Below are 17,753 nucleotides of genomic sequence, written 5' to 3'. Positions count from 1 at the left end.
TGTATCTGGCCTCCATCCAGGACAATTTGGAACTGAAAGGACTTTGTCTAAAAACATTTCTTGCACTTTGCCACAGAAGTTTCAGAATGGTCTAAATATTTAGTAACATGGACAAGAAGTTGCTTCAAAGCTTATCCAAGCAAGTGAAATGAAAAATGAAAAACTTCTCCATAAGTCAGTCAGAAAGAACCAAATAAATAAGTGAAGACAACCTGGTTATGAATAAATTACAAAGCATAAAAAAAATTAGTGCCTAGTATTCATGTGTTTTCTGAGAAGCCCGATGTGCATTTACTGCCATGTAAAAGATGTAGCCATTGTGGACTGAATCACCCTTTCTGATACGTCTCTTCCCTTGAGAAGATGCCAGTTGGTCAGTGTTCTAGTAGGCATGGATAAAAAGCTTTTAACTGCAGTATGAACAGTGGCAGAAAAAGAGCATATTTCCAAATGCTTAATTTTCTTCTCTCTGGAGAAATACTTGAGCTCAACAATGATAAATACAGTCTAAGGAAGAGATTTCCTGAAATTTTCTTGTCTTTCCACCCCCAGATTTCTCAGGGGACATGTGCTTGACCCCAAGGGAGAGCACAACCAAAGGCCTTTAAAACAGAAATAAAAATGAAGAACAGAAGTAGGAGCTTTTAAAATGAAACAGGATTTAAAGTGACTTCACTGAGGATAATCCTTTCCCACAGTCTCTAGTGCTGGAAAATCCTTGTTTCAGTTCCCAAGCAGTTTTCAGATGTTCTCCTTGATGTTGAAAGGGAAAAAAATCTGGGATTTTAATCTACTTTTTTCCTCTTAAGAGCCAGTCATTGAACTATCCCCTTTAATACCTGCACCCTGGGAACCACCACCAGGTGAGTCAGGTGAAGTCTCTCAAAGGCAGCTGTAATGCCTTTCTTGGAACTACACTTCTAACTTAGGTTTGTGAGAGAGGATCTGCAAATCATCATTACATGCTTCCTATCATATTTGTTGTATAAAGCAGATAAACATTTTGTTGCTAATAAAACGAGCCTCAACAAATGACACAGTTATGGATTTGGGATTTTTTAAAGCAGATGGAAGCATGAAGGAAAGACCTTACTGGTAAGATAGTGAGACAGTATCAGTCCTACAGACGACTTGACAAAGATAGTAGGGACTAAGACCCAGAGAATCTTCTACACTAAATTTGAAGAGGTCTATTGAAATAAGTGAGCTAATTTTCAGAAGGTTCGATGCTGCTATTGGCAAAGGGAAAAATCAGTGAAGCTGCCTTCTGAAGGCTGAAATAAATAGAGCTACAGGGAAAGGCTTTGGGGATGGAGACTCGGTGAGAAATTAGCAATGTTGGGTTTAGAAGGGGAAATGAATTGTGATGCAGGGTCACACAGGCTGCTAAGAATGTAAGGAATAGGAGATAGGGAAGAGGGGGAAAGGAAGAGGTATGTATAGGGATAATACACCTAGAGGAGAGGGTAGTCATCAGAAGAGGGCTGTGGGAAGAGCTTTCGGGTTTTGTGGAGGTGGGTAGCCACACTCAAAGCAAAACAGGTGGTTGATAAGGGAAGGCAATGAAGCGACATAACAGCAGGTCCTCCAGCATGAAGAAGCGTTGAGTTGTATTGGTAAGTGCAACAGCACAATAGGCACTCTCCACTGTGTAAGCAGAAGTGTGTTCTTTCCCTGAACTTCAAAGTGCTGACTGAGGACAAACACTTTTCCTCAAAGGGGTTATTCACTGCAGCATCAGCGCCTCTCGGTGCTTGCAAACAGAGGGCTGGACACTAGACAGGCCGCAGCCATACACATCATTTAGCATGCCGGGAAAACATCTACACCTAGGGCAATCTTTTTGCAACAGGCTCGATTGTATTACAGTTAAAAATTAATTCCCATGGAAATGAAATATTGAAGCAATGCTTATAAGACTAATAAAGCTTTAGTAAAGAAAAGCAGATAATTTGATATGGAGAGACATCTGAGGTTAGAATAGCTTTGATGGATGGGTGGAATGAACTTCAGACTTTATCTTCCTTGGTTTTGAACAAAGTGATATGGTAAATTTTTCCAAAATATTATCCAAAGTATCAGTGGGTTCTGCTAATGACACAGTTGGCAAATCAACATTTTTTATTTTTCATTCATCTTTCAGGTTTCTTCTGTGTAATTTCTCATTCAGAGTTTATCATGCTACAAAAAGCCATAGTTTGATGCTCTTGGTACACTGTTGTAGTGGCTAATCTTCCTCAGATGTGTGGCTGTATTCCTGGCCCCCAGCTCCACACTCCCACCTTTGCATTCATCACACCAGCAGTGGGTTGGTTCATAGGCTGAATGGTCAGAAAAGTATCCCTTCCTTCTCTCCTCCCCCCAAAATAAATAGGCTTTTGAAAATTTGCTTCTTGAAACCAATTCAAAGAGCCAAAGCCAAAAGAAGGGGCTGGAACACAGAGCTGAAGGGATGAAGGGGAGTGGGACTGTCCCCCTTTGGAAGCAGCTGCTCAGATTTCCTAGGTGTATTGTCAAATACCGCATCCTGAGGGTGGCCTCTCCTCTCTGTGACTGGATGTAGATTTAAAGACCACTTAGAAGATGAGGTTTGGAAGGTTTACATGGCATTAAACTAATGATCTGTGTGGTCTGCAGTGAAAGCATAAAATTATGGTATATGCTATCCAAGACTAAGCATTTTCTACTGTCTGTTTGAAGAAGTTTTCCAACAGAGGGTAAGCACCCTTGCTGACCTTCTGGGTTTCTGTAGGGCATTTTTAGCTGTTGGGGTGGCTTTGTGCTTCAGCTTCCCACTGTTGCATTATAATCTCCAGAGCAAGGACCTCCTCAGTTCCTAATTTTCTGGGGTTTGGGGCAGAATTTTAAGATTTGCATCTGAGAATATGTCAAGTGATTTGAGAGGCGGTATTTTGAGAACTCCCCTGCCAAGACATGTCTTTTTTCGTGCTATTACAGCACTTGACCTACCTATATCATTCTGAACAATTAATGAAAATTAGAGGGATGTGTGACCCCACACTGTAACAGACAAGGAGATTTGGCATATTGCAACTAAAAGAAGTGTGATTTCAGGAATATTTTTATCTACCTGAGACTACTCGAGTGTAGTTCTGTCCATTGTGTTCAACATGGCATTGTTCTTAGGCCAGCACAGAGGTACCTGGGATGGTTGATGCTATTCATTGGTTAGGTGTGCCCTGGGTAACTTGTTCAAACACCATTTTGTAAGGTGTCCACTCCAAGATGAAGTCTTGAGAGCCATTTTTATGGTTGGGCTTGCTTGTAATTCCATATTTCCATCTTTAAGAACTACATCATTTGTTACTTGACACAGTTGTATTGCCTCCTGCCTTTTGAGATGCTTTTCTTCACATCCTGTATTGCTGTTCATTTGGGTTAGAGATGTCCAATGCTATTATATTTAATGTATATTTTGAAAATGAGAAGAATGACTGTATTTACTGTTTTAAATGACTGCTTAAATGTAGCTAATTGTTAACATTATAGTGAAAAAATAGGTAAATTATTGTTTTCCTTTTCATATTCTCTCTAATTTCTGGATTTTTTAATCTGAGAGTGATATCGGCTGTTGGACTGCAACTCAACCATGTGTATATGTTGTAAAGTTTGGATCCAGCCAGCCCCAGTTGTCTCTAAGAGTCAGAGCCCACTTTTATTGAAGAGTATTAAGATAATTCTTGTTCGTTTGATCAATTCAGTTCCATTTTGGACTTTTCACAAAAGATGCTGATGCATTTTGTTGGTAGCAGAGGACAAGATTTTTGAAATGTCGCAGTTGTTAGAGCAGTGTCAGGAAGGTGACCTCTTCCTAGCCATCCTGCACATCAATAGGTATTATTAAAGAAACACCAAATATTGTGGTCGGTTTTTTTCTGGAGAAGCAGTGAGAGCACCATTTCCAGTTTATATTAAGTTAGTGAAGACCTGTTCAACTGATGTCTTCCGCTTCTTTAGTTTTCCAGTGTGTAGATTCTTTGTTAACGTTTTATCTCCCCAAACCCAGTAGCATCTCTCAAGTCATGACATTTTTAGATTTCACAGGCAGTAGTCCATAAATTTCTTAAATGTTTGTGGGAAATAAACGTGAAGGGGCTTTCTCGTTACCTTTTGCTAAATGCCTCTCTGGTTGGCTTCGGCAAGTGAAACGTATAATACAGGCCTATAAATGTAGGACTATAAATACATACTCCTAGAAAGTTCTGAGCCTGAGAACATCAAGCAGCAGGGGCCTTTTTATGTGGCTTCATACAGTGCATTTAGTTCATTTACTCCTTACATGGTTTGGCTTAGGTATATGTGTAGTCCTATAGTGCTGTCTCCCTGCCTGGTTTCCTGACAAACGTAGTTTCAAATGTAGCCTGGGTGAACAGACCCTGAAAACACAGTTACATCTGGAATCCAAACACTAAATGGGGGGAAACTAAGAATTAGTTGGTTTTGCACTGTTTAGCTATATGTAGTATTCAGTATTACCTTTGGCAGATATTCTTATTTGAAAACTCACTGGGTCAATATTAAGTCAAGATTTTAAGGAATCTGAAAATACCAAATTGTTTCTCACTCTTTCCCACTGTGGGCCAGGCTGATTTCAGATAGCTCTGTCTTGTAGCTTCCTGGCAAACGTTTCAGTAAATTCTATCACATTTATGTTCTGTAGAAACCTTTTATCCCTCAAAACTTTTACAGTTGATCTCCATTGGAGACGGATATTTTTAGCAGCTGTCTCTGAAAACTAGGCTTTTAACCAGACTGAATTCCCTAGTAGTCATCAATAAATACAAAATTGTTTGCAGTGGAGTACTGTAGCTGGCCTTTGAAGATAAATTTGATATAGTATTGCTGAGACTTCTTAAAAGTTGATCTCAGATAGCTTTTAAATTGCATTATGTAGCATTGCCAGATAATATCACTCTGTCACAAAGTTTGGTGAGAACATGTTTTCCCCCTGTTCATGATACAAGGCTTGATCCTGCATGATGCAAAGTGCTTTGACTGGGTGTAGCAAGGTGCTTACGCACATGAATGAGCTAGAACTGAGTGTATGAATGAGCTAGACCCACTGACCTTGGTGTTAGTCTTCAGCAGGTGCCCGAATGCTGGAGTGGGATGAGAATGCTGAGCAGACCTTAGGCACAAGTGTCATACAGTAGCACAGGTAGAGGAAAGGTAGCACTGCCCTCAGAAAATGGTAACTTTTTCTCCTTCTTTTACTTCCAGGTCCTACTTAGACATGTATAAGGTGATAATATTTAGTTACCTCTTCTGGTTTGTGCTTACTATAATCTTCATAACGGGAACCACGAGGATCAGCATATTCTGCATGGGCTACTTGGTAGCCTGCTTTTATTTCCTTCTCTTTGGTGGAGATCTGTTGCTGAAGCCCATCAGGAGCATTCTGCGTTACTGGGACTGGCTGATTGCCTACAACGTCTTTGTGATCACAATGAAGAACATCCTCTCGGTAAGCAGCTGCTGCCTCTCCTCTGCCGTCGGCACTTTGGTTTCATTGGAAGTGTGCACAGTGCATTGAGTGGTCATTAAAAATCCTTTTTCAGGACCACAGCCTTCTGCAAGCACAAAGCAGGCTCCATTTTAATTCAGAAACTGCAAGTGCATATCCAGGGAATGGTAATGCATATACATTATAGGAAAATGTGCACCCTTGTATTCAGTTGGGCTCTGTGAAAGCTCACAAGCTATTTTCAAAGGGCCAGGTTCTGGTTTCTTTGCCTCGTAAAGTCTCTCCATAGAAGTCTAGTGAAAATCACAGTGGAGTGAGAAATGAGTAAGAAGTGCAAGATTAGTCATACCATAGATAAATATTAAACCTTTTATTTAAAACTAGAATTTTCAAGCCATTTTCATGCAGTAGTCATGTGATGTCACGTAATTAGTGAAGTTGATTACAAAATTACAAACTGCATTCCCGTTTCCTTTAGAACTAACGTGAAATTCAGGTGAAAACAGATATATTTGATAAATAAATGTCAAATCCTTCTGCAAAATATTAAAGGTTTTCTTACATTAGTTAACTCTTCAGATTGTTGCAGTGGCACTGATAGGTGATTGAGACAAGCCAGTAATTTAAACCTTTTGGAAAGATAAATTTAGATTTAGTCCTGGCAATTTCTTTTTAGCTTTGAACATTTTTAGTGCTGGACTGAAAAAAGCAGACATTTTTCTTTTTACATTTATATAAGTCACTGTACTGAAATAAAATTGATTTATGGGTGGTTTGAATTTGCAAATGTTCTAAATGCTTACATATGTGCTTCATTTTATGCTTGGGAATTCAGTGGAGCTACGCGTGTTAATCTTGTCCATGTATGTTTGCAAGATTAAGTCAGTGATTTATAAAAGTTGCTTAGCTGTCGCTTTGCATCACGTGCCAGACGTATCACTTTCTCTGCAAAAACACAAGCAAAACTCACATAACATCCTGTCTCACTGATAATCCAAAGAACAAATTCTTGCTATTTAAAAGTGGTGTGTGTCACTGGTAAAGACAGTCTTGCTTCTATCTCTGTTTTACTAATGAGATATAATGCAACCAATGGCAGTCACAATATTCTCATGTAATGTAAAGAGGTGCAATACTTTTCTTATTTCTGCTATGTTTTGTTATATGAAACTGCTCTTTTACTTTTCAGATAGGAGCATGTGGCTACATTGAATCATTAATTAAGAATAGTTGCTGGTTGATTCAGGCATTTAGCCTGGCTTGTACAGTTAAAGGCTACCGCATTCGTAAGTATAGCTCTTTTTTTTTTTTTTTCACAATTTTCTGTAAATAATCACCTTCAAAATATTCTACCATATTTAAGTTGGGTCCCCTCCTGACATATCACCTTGTGAAAATATCATACCTGCAAGTTCAGTTGATACATATCGACCAGCAAGAAAGAATATTGAAAATAGGTCATAGAACCAAAGGAGATACATATACTGAGAGAACTATCAACACCACCACACAAATAACCTAAACCAGCGTTTGCTGTACATGACCAATTTGGTGATACCAGCACTTAAAACTGTTTCCCTGTCTATGCAGGTGATGTGACACCTGAGGGTATGGTTTCACTGTACAACTTGAGCTCAAATGTCAGCTCACCATCACTGCAAGGGGAGGGCACCTTTACCCAGCTGCTGACTCCCGCTTCTCCCTGTGTGCCAGGTCTTACGTTCAGTTGCTCAAAGGGTAAACCAGTTCAGCTCACTGAAATGGCAAGAGGCTAAGCCAGCATAAAAGCGCTGATTTTTCGCAGGCATAGTGAGTTCAGGCAATTAATTATTTTTTTTTTACAATTATTCTCATGTTTGTGGTGGTAACAGGGATGGAGTGGATAGCGTATGTGGATGGAGGTGAGAAGGGGGGAATGAAGTATGGAGAGCAAAAAACTTCACCTCTCAGTGAGCTATTAATTTGGCTCCACTTTGTCCTGACACCCTGGATTGACAGTTTGAAAACACCTGATTTTTTTCAGGGCTTTTGCTGAATTTGAAGAACAGTTTCATCCTAGTGAGTCTGCAGCAAAGTTCTGAATTCCTGTCTTCATGTCTTATCCTAATAGATAACTGGGGAGTAGGGGAAAAGAAAGGAAATATGAAGACACAAATTAATGAGATAAGTGGTGCCTGGTAGTTCTTGTATTATGCAAAACTTTTTGAGCAGAAACAGAAACTTAGACACAGGTTTCTGACTGCCCAGGGGACGGGCACAGAAGGCTTTGAAGCTCTTGGAGCTTGACCTTCCAGACCTGTTAGACTGGCTTGCTTGATTGTAAAGCCAGCTTCGAGCCAGAGCCTGTCCCTTGAGTCCTTCTACTCCCTTCGATAGGGCAGCATAGGCCATTTAGTTTATAGTCTAGCTCTACAAAACCCAGTTTTAATTTTTTAATATCCCCAAGAGAATTGTCTTTTAAAGAATAAAGAAAGGAAGAAAGGAAGAAAGGAAGAAAGGAAGAAAGGAAGAAAGGAAGAAAGGAAGAAAGAAAGAAAGAAAGAAAGAAAGAAAGAAAGAAAGAAAGAAAGAAAGAAAGAAAGAAAGAAAGAAGGAAAGAAAGAAAGAAATAGCCCAAGCCAAAATCTAGAGGTAGGAGGAATGGGATTTCCTCTCTGCCTGTCTCCTCCTACCCCAAAGGAAGCAGTTTTGTGGTTTCAAATATTTTTTCTCTTATGCAATGGAAAGAAACATTGAACTGAGTTTTGGAGAGGGAAAATAAAAATATTAGGTGGTGGCAGTTAAAAAATTATTTTGACAAAAATAAAACACTTCTTTCTCATGTTGATAGTATTCTTAACAGAAAAATGAGACAAAAAGTCATTTTGAAATGAAAAAAAATTGAAACATGCCATTTTACAAAATACTGAAATCAAATATTTCAGGCTAACAAAAGTACTTTTTTCCCTTTTTTGTTTTCAAGTACTTATTAGGATTGGGTGAATTTGTTTGCAAATTGCATTTTTGATGAATTCTCAGTTTTCATGGTATATCATATTGTTAGAAGCTTTCCAGTTAGCTGTAAAAGAAAATATGGTGTACCTTAAATGGAAATACATGTCAGTTTTCCTAAGTTTTCCTAAAAATCTAATTAAATTACCTCAATTCAAATAATTTTAAAGGCTAAGATTATTTAATTGATTAAACATTATAAAAGAATACTTGGTACAACAGTCCTTATGCTGATGGTGTCTTTTTCCAGCAACCAACGATCTAGATTGTAAACTGCCCAGTGGAGAAGCAGGAATCATTTGGGACAGTATATGTTTTGCTTTCCTGCTGCTGCAAAGAAGAGTCTTCATGAGTTACTACTTCCTGCATGTGGTTGCAGATATAAAAGCTTCTCAGATCCTAGCATCAAGGTAACATAAAGTTTTAAAAAATTAAACGAAACAGCTCAAGTCTCTCATGGCTATGGTACTTATTTGTTTATGATAGGTAGTACCAAGACAGTCCTTTAACATTGATTTAAACAATCCATGCTAAATTCATAATTGCAAACTCAACTCTGAAGAAGCTCACATGAGAAAACAAAATAATTGAGAATCTGATAGAAATTAAGCCATCTTTCCTACCAAACACCATCTTCTGCTCTCAAAACCCTTATTAAAATCTGTGAAAGTTGATGTGTGTTGCAGCATTCTCTCAATGTCAATATGTACGAGAGTGAATGCCAGAGTTTCTAAGCCTTGGAAAGAAAACACTCTGCTATCAAAGCCTTTTCAAGACAATGGGCCTTAGAAATCACAACTCCAAAAATGGCACATGATCAAAAATACAGGAAATTTATGACATCTGGCTTGGGAAGACCATCAGGAAGATACTTGGGAAGCATCACATCACTGAACACTGGCTAGGTGTGGCAAGGAAGTATCACCCTCTTTGGGCCTGTTACTTATACTCTCCCACAAGCACCCACTCATAGCTATCACTAGCACAACCATTCTGTTTTTTATTAAGAAGGCAGATCAGAAGTGAAATTCTGGTTTTAATTTCAGTAAGATTTTCAAGGAATTACTTTTGTCAATATTGGATTAAATGTGTTGTGGCTTTATTTTTCCCAAAAAGCATATGGATATTAATTTCTGTCTGTGTTTGAGGGCAAAATCTGGTTTGCATGTCCTGAAAGGAAGTATTTTTATCTTCCTGTTCTTCCCCCTCCAGGGATTACTTTTAAAAGGGGAAATGTTTAGATGCCCATGCTGAGTAAAATTCACCACTGTAAGCAGTACTACCAAAAGACCTACATCTCCATCCCATGTTGCCTCTCTCAGACTTTTGCTCTGGGGTGAATTTCACTGATGATGCCCCAGATTGCTGGCTACCACCTTTTTGTAGCTTTTTTTGTTCACAGTGAAAATAGCACAAAGCAAAATCATGAGTATCAAAATGCCTCCTAAATTGGAAAGTTAGCATCCAGAAGGAAAGAGCAGGCTCATGTAAATGGCACTGGGCTGGGGTGGAGGAAACATGTTTGGTTCTTACTTCCAGCTTTGTGCCTTTTGGTAAGCTACTGAACATACCCAGGCTTGAGTTCTCCAGCAGCAGAAGTGGGGACATTCTGGCCTGTATCAGGAACTTTGTAAAGCTAAATGTATTAATGACCAGGAAATGCCAAGATACTACAGGAAGGAGGGTAATATAGTGATATAATTAATTTTTTTAGTTAGCTACTTGCCTTGCTAAAAGCCAAGCTTTGAATTTACGTGGACAATGGAGAAGGTCAGGTTAGGATTCAGACAGCATGGTCTGAGCCTTTCTCCTAGTTAAAGTTAATATTATGAAATACAAATACCTCACCTAAATAAGATTAAATTGTGATTCAAACAATAGAGATGAGGATCCATTGACAGTTTTCAGTGGTCCATAAGAATTTAGGAATGATCAAGTTGCTAAGGAGAACATGTCCTTCTTTGTTTACTTTACCATGCTTTGATACAATAGCGATAGCCAGTCTTGATTGTATTCCTTTGAAAAAATGTAGCTGTGGTTATCCTGCATATTACATGGAAGAATGATTAATCTTACAGAAAACAATGTTGAAAAATTAATTAGAAGTAGAATTCTGAAACTATGCTGTTCTTACTAAATTCCTGACAAAAGAAATACTTTAAATCTCTGCTACCCTTCGAGAGAGATTTCAAGGCTCTTTGGGAGTCTTCAGAGCTGATGAGTGAATAATGAAGAATGGCCAAAACGTGATCGGGACATCCAAATCAATGAATTGATTACATTTCTAATGGAATGGAATTAGAAGCCACATTCTTTTGGCACACAGGAAGCTTGCTCAAGGATTTATGTCATGAGATTGAAAGCACTGTAGTGCCCCTTTTCAGAGGCTAAAAGTGAAGCTGAAGCTATGCTCATCATGGTCCTGGATAAAGCTGGACTTTTGTTCAGAACTTCCAGGGGGCTGAGGCAGGGGCACAAGGTGATTATAATGCTGAGATGACTATGAAGACCAAATCCTGGAATCCTATGCAAGAAGTCCTAACTTGGTCTTGAACCCAGCCATGTTCTGTGTTCTTGAGGACTGGAAACTGAATTCCTTGAACAGCTGCTAGAGGAATTTATAGGCTGAGTAGGGATCACAGTGTTTGGCCCCAGATCTTGAAATAACTGACTGTAAAGAGATTAGTATTCTGGAGTAATTGATTATTTCTTTCAGGCCTTGGATTAGTTCTGGTTTATGCAGATGAGGTTGTGGACAGAGGGAACAGAACACAGAGTTCTCTGTGATTAGCTGACATAAGGGAAACTTAGAAACATTTAATATTTTCTCTCCTTTTTTGCTGTCTTCTGACCCTATTTCTGCTGTAGGGGTGCTGAGCTTTTCCAGGCTACAATTGTCAAGGCTGTAAAGGCAAGGATTGAAGAGGAAAAAAAATCAATGGATCAACTGAAAAGACAGTATGTATTTAATGTATTTTTATATATATATATACACACACATGCACATAGATGTGTATGTATTTCACTGGTTGTTGGTATTTATCTAGCACCTTTTTTTATAGAAATGTTGATTAGGTTTTGAAGTATGATTTTGCAATTACAAAAATTGCTGTCTGGGCATTCAAAGATCTTAGTTATTCCAATATGATGTAGTTTTAGAGTCATCTTCTCCAAAAAGACAATGTATTGCAGAATCTAAACTTTCATTTAAACATAGAATTACATTTCTAGGACCAAAGGTTTTGAGGTTGACATAAAGAGTTAGAGTGGAATGTACTGACTTGGCTGTTCCTCAGTGAGCCTGAAACTGTAATGGAAACAGAGGTTTCCTATAAATCAAGAGAGAACCTGTGAACCCTCCTGCTTATTCTGAAGGTTCTTCTAAACCTTAGAAATCAAATTATGACAGGTTAAGAAGATCAGCTTTAAGCTGTTCCACACCTGAATGTCATAGCAACATGACCGTATAGTCTTCTCTTTAAGAGATTATCTGTATCTGTGCTATATTTTTTCTCTATTAGAGGTCCAGCTCAATTGTAGTTTTGGGTTATCCTATTTTGTGTAATATGCATGCAATGCAGATGAAAAATGGGGGGAAAAATCTGTATTATTTCTTCTTTCTTCCGCTAATTATCCTACTGTTCCCTCGAATTGTCTTTCCCCCCATCTCTCAGAAAAGTAGGACAGTCAAATGCAAATCCCCTATGTAACTCATGAAAAGGGTAGGCAGATTACTAATCAAAGTGCCACATTAACCCTGGCTTACTTGAAGGTGCAAGCCTAAATGGTTAGAAAATAGGAGACTGAGACACCGGAACTGTATTAAAAAAACAAACAGAAATTGGGCCAGCAAGGGGCCTACTTAGGGAAGCTGTAGTTGAGAGCCACCTAAATAGCCTGAAATCACTATGGGCTAAGGAAGCTGAGTAACATCCTGGCCCTGCTGCAATGAATGACAATATTCTCAACGACTTTAACATTGTTAGGATTTTGGTCTGTATATCTGTATTCCTGGTAGAATTCGCTGGATGCTTGTTGCTTCTGTTTCATTTGTGATTCCTCCTCTAGTGTTTGAGTGCAAAATATTTACGTTTACCTTCACTGAAAATATTTGCACACAGCTTAATTGGCCTGGAGATCCTTTCTCTTTAAACAGCCAATAAGCCACTCCGCTTTCTGTTGGGTGCAGCCAGCATGCTTCTTTAACTACGAAGAGCTTTCAAAGCTCCTCCACCGCCATGCATGAAAAGCCATACCTGCTCCCTAACCAGACGTCAAAGCCCACTCCTGACAGTTTCTTCCACACCTGTGTAACTGAAGAAGCATCAGAGGCTGCAGGGACCATGCTCCCTACCTCCATGCCTGGGGTTTCCCACCAGATGATGTATTGGGCTGTTGCTGCTGCTGCTCCGCGCATCAGTCAATCTTATCCCAGTTGACAGGATGTGCCTGCCCTGGAAACCATTCTTTTTTGTTAATTATGCAGAGTTTAAGATCAAGGAGATGAAACTGCTTGCAATAACGACAAAGCTAATCTATGTTTCTCTAAAAATAGTTTATATTTGCAGGATGTCTGCTTTCAACAATAAAGGGTGCTTGTTTTATTTCATTCAATAATGTGCATCAGTACTTCACACAGCTTAGGCTAGTTAGGGTGAAGAGAACCGTCAGCACAGCCAGGTGTTTTGAACAACCACGTTGTCCTGACTGACATAGTGTAACATCACCAGCAGATGAATGACAGGGAAAGAAATGTAATCATCTATTGAATAATAGCAACTAGCTGAGATGAAAGAGTTTTTTCCTCTGTAGCAGGCGGTTCTTCCCTAACAAATGGACAGATTAATAAAAACATTCAAGTGCATTTTGATCACTGAAATTGGTGACTCATTTGCTTCTATTGAAAGAACCTTTTTCTGACAATTTTGACTTTTTTTTTTACTACAGTTTGTCAAACTGTGAAAATGTAGAAGTCTTTAAAGAGCAGATTGTGCCAACTTTAAAGAATTGCAAGAAGGAGAATTGAAGGCTTGCCTACATCTGGACAAAACTGAACTAGTTTAAGTTTTCTGTATTTCCAGATATGGAAACATCTGTGGGACAAATGAGAGTTTAAGGGGTGAAGATGTAGCACAAATAGTGCAGGAGCGCCCTGGTTCAGAGTGGCAAGTTTCAGGAAAACCACTGGATTAGGCAGAAGCCCTTTTTTCTCAGAGCTTCGTTTGATCTCTGTAGCTCCTGACAGCAATTCTTTAAATTTTAAATGATAATAAGATAGTTGAGGGGAAACAGGTAAAACAGCACGCAGCCCAGCTCTCACTGACCAGTGAGTGAACATCTAGGCTGGACACTTCCAGCCAGCCCCTTTAGAGCCATTTAACTCCTTATGTTTAAGGGCAGGATTAGTGACAATGGATATTTCCTTTAGAAATGTTGGAGTGCATGTGTGTGTGCGTGTGGATGTGCCTAACACTTGTTTTTCAGCGTGGGTCAAAAAGGGTGAGGACATACATCTGATAAGATTATTCCTTTTGCTAGAATGGATCGCATCAAAGCCAGGCAGCAAAAATACAAAAAGGGTAAAGAGAGGATGCTGAGCATGAGCCAGGAGTCCTCAGAGGGGCCGGAGATTCGGAAGGTTTCTGAAGAAGACGACGAAGGTACCATTAGCTGTTGTTGTACCATAATTGCAGTTGAACACTAAGGACCTAATTGACCTAATAGTCAGACAAGGGATAAATTGTTCTTCAAAACTTTCAGCTTGTAACAAGGTTGTTAGCTGAGTATCAGTTTGGAGCTTGATTCAGACAAAGAAATGTGGGATTTTGTACTGCAAGAAGGTTTAGAGAAAATGGTTTGCTTTGAGGTTACTTTTGGTTAACTTCAGGCTGTTGGCACAGAGCTGAATAGCAACAGAGGTTTGTTTTGAAAAAAGTCATTATCTATAAACCGCAGTGTTACAAATAGTAGCATCCACATTTTTCCAGCAACGCTTTCTGGATGCTGTGAGGTTTTTTTGGTCACTGAAGTGTTTGTATGCTTTTAAGTGTTGTTTAAAACATGGGAACAGATCAAATGATACCTTTCTAGTGCCGCATGTCTAGCACTGACTTGGGATCAGCTCTTACTGGATTTGAAATTTTTGGAGCCTGAAATGTAAGGGGATTTGAGACAAGGGAAAATATTTTCTTCCTGAATTTACAGTCAACTGTGAACTGTATGTTTTAAAACACAAAACTGAACTTTTTAGCTGTTTTAGGGTAGAATGCTGTTTTAACTGCTGCGTAAACCAGATTATTTCTGCTTAGTGGTCATGCTTCTGAATGATTTTAATATTGAATATATTCAGTAGATCTGACATCTGATGTGCTCATGAAATTTTAGCTCTTTTGAGAGAAATTGAAAATTATTAATCAGTGTAAGAAACGTTTCTCATTTTGTAAAATTAATATTTGGACATATTTTATTTTAGGAGAAGCAGACAAAGAGAAAGCCAAGGGCAAAAAAAAGCTGTGGTGGCGGCCTTGGGTTGATCATGCTTCCAGTAGGTTTTCTCAATCATCTTACAAATATGTGGATTTAACCCTTATATCCTTGACCAGAATGAAGGCATTCCCATGACCTGTTTGTTTTATGCCTGATTTTATGATTGTGACTTGATAGAAGGCTTTTTTTTTTCAACAAATGTTTTCTCCTTCCAAATCTTCAAGGAGTGAGTTTAGCCATATTTTGAACTTCTGTGTGTTGGAAGCATAGCTAGCTCATGATACTTTGGGCATTCTTAGAAAAATTTCAAATCAGATAAACATGTGCCAAAAAGAATCTATTTTGGCCTCAGAAGTCTCAACTCCCCCCTACTGCAAAGCACAATGTATCTAAAAATGTGAAGGTGAAGGTTTGCCAATGCATTCTAAGATTAGTCATAATTTCTTTTTCATATACACGCATCATACATCTTTTTTTATGGTTCATCAGTCATTCCACTGTCAGCTGTAGAAATCTGAGTACCGCAGTAAGGCAGCAAGACTGTTCCCAGGACTAGGCTGTGTAGAGCTCAGCTGAATACCTCTGATCACACTTTAATCTATTGTTGATGCCACTTATTTTGTTGTTTCCATTTGTTTTGTGTTTATCTGAGAGCAAACATATGTTCAGCCCTGTGCACAAGAAATCACTAGCCTGTATCACTCATATAATTGTTTCATTATGATATTTTAATTTGTTTGTAGCCTCGTCCAGGCACACGATGGAGTTCTTCCCTATGTTATGGATTGGGTAAAATGAGAAAACTGAGTAGACTGCAATCTCAAATCAGACGTCCTTCTATTGGATCTTTGTTGAAGGAAATCAGACATGAGCTATTCATTAACCTCTGACGATTTAAAAAATATTCGTGTATAGCACTGATCAGAGTTAAATATGAACGTCTATATTTCGCCTGGTCATTTAGTTTAAAAGAGTTACTCCAAGTAATACTTTTACACATTTACATACTGCTTCATTTACCTATATGCGTTTATTTATAACTGCAGCATATATATTTGCCAACAGCGTTTAACAGAATGTCATATGCTTATTTCTATCAAGTCACAAGTAAACTGTGCCTCTATTTTTATTTTTCTAAAGGGCACACTGCCACTTTAGAGAGACCTATCCCTTTTCAAAAATGTTACGAAGATAAACTTCTTGCCCTATAGTTTCATGAAGGACAACAATGACAAAACAGATCAAAACTATAATTTGTGACTTTTTACTGTAGAATTTCAAGCTACAGTGATTTTAAAGGAATGGGATATGGTCTCTTGTTTATTCACCACTGGTTTTGTAATAAGAAGAAATGCTCGAAGAGAGACATTGACTTTGGCTTTTACTTATTTCACCCTCATTATTTAATGTTCTCTAGGTGGCAACTTGCATTTTGGTATTTAAACAGTGAGCATTCTTGAAATTATTTACTGCAATAATGCAAAACCTTGTGGGAAGCATCACAGACCCTGATCCTGCAAACAGTGATTGCTTGCCATGTGGCTTGTGTCCACACTCACCGAAACATGGCACTGACAGTAGGTGTTCACAGGCATACAAACTGGAAATAGACTGATATCCCCCGTCTATCCTTTTTGAAACACTGAGCTGTAATTGCAGCCTTCTGCTGTACGTGGCTGTTCATCTCAGTAAATAGGTTTGTGGCTGTGGCTGTATATATGTATATATTAAAATCACTCAAGCTTGAATTTTTATGCCAATTCTGATGTTTAGTTTAGATTTTTATTGCCATTTTTATACCACTTGTTATGATTTTATTATACAGAAAGGTACCTCATTTTGTATAGCATAGGAATTACCACACAGTCATGAATTGGAGTCTGAGTAGAACAGATGGGAAACATCAGTGAGGGTTTCCTCATTGGTGCTCACTCACACTCTCCCTTGCTGGGAGGAATGGTACTCCTATGCTTGTGGATTACTTATGGAGCCCCACAAAGATCAGGAGGAGTTAGGGCCACATGCTTTGAGGTCCTCAGCTTCTTCTGGGGCACAGAGTTGTGTCTGATGTCGTGTGAAAGATGGTGCTTGCAGCTGTCCTGGGGCGCCATTTTCCTCTGGGCACAAGCAGATGATGAGATTATGCTGCCTTCTCCTGCATGGCTCCCCTTGTGCCTCCTCCCACAGGAGGCATCTCATCACACAAGGAAAGTTTGCAAGTCCCTTTTTTCAGTAGGAGTAAGTCACGTTTTGCAGTAGGAGAGGGGTCTCCCAAGTCCAGTCTGGCCATGAATTATTTTACTAGTAAAATTTGCTCTCTTTAGTAATCCCTGTAGGTGACTAATACACTTCTTATTCCATTTTGATGTGTGCAAGAATGCATTATTGCTATTCAATCATACCTCCCTCTTTAGTTGTAAAAGAGACGTAACTGTTACATTATAGTGTCCCCTCAGATACGCTTTAACCTAAACATTTTGGAGGGAGATCATTATAGATTTTTTTCTCTGCCAGCTCAGGCATTCCGAGTCTGACCAGGTGCTACTCTGAGCCTTTAAGGAACTGCACTGCAGTAGAGGTTTCCCCTAGATGTCAGACCTTATCCTGCTGATCTTCTGTCTGGATGATTCCTGTTGCTGATTACAACATACTCTTTTATGAAAGAGAACTGCAGACTACTGGCTCTTAAAATACATTCATCTCTAATGCATTTTAAACGGCCATTCTTAGAAGGCCCTATACCAAATAATTAATTTGCTTGATCCAAGAAATTTCCAAACCTTCTTTTCGC

At 38.8% G+C, this 17,753-nt stretch overlaps 1 protein-coding gene across 7 annotated transcripts in view; it reads left to right on the top strand.

Annotated features, from left to right (window-relative positions):
- PIEZO2 (piezo type mechanosensitive ion channel component 2) overlaps positions 1 to 17,753 on the top strand; it is a 320,464-nt gene that overhangs the window by 256,985 nt on the left and 45,726 nt on the right. For all 7 annotated transcript variants that reach the window (XM_054192479.1, XM_054192473.1, XM_054192475.1 and 4 more), the window contains 6 exons: positions 5,242 to 5,485; positions 6,675 to 6,771; positions 8,727 to 8,886; positions 11,345 to 11,434; positions 14,015 to 14,136; positions 14,949 to 15,020. In XM_054192479.1, coding sequence (XP_054048454.1) covers positions 5,242 to 5,485; positions 6,675 to 6,771; positions 8,727 to 8,886; positions 11,345 to 11,434; positions 14,015 to 14,136; positions 14,949 to 15,020 — 785 coding nt within the window. The remainder of the gene's footprint in view (positions 1 to 5,241; positions 5,486 to 6,674; positions 6,772 to 8,726; positions 8,887 to 11,344; positions 11,435 to 14,014; positions 14,137 to 14,948; positions 15,021 to 17,753) is intronic.

The sequence above is a fragment of the Rissa tridactyla genome, chromosome 2, assembly GCF_028500815.1.
Source record: "Rissa tridactyla isolate bRisTri1 chromosome 2, bRisTri1.patW.cur.20221130, whole genome shotgun sequence".
Lineage (NCBI taxonomy): Eukaryota > Metazoa > Chordata > Aves > Charadriiformes > Laridae > Rissa > Rissa tridactyla.
This window is presented reverse-complemented; position numbering and strand designations above follow the sequence as displayed.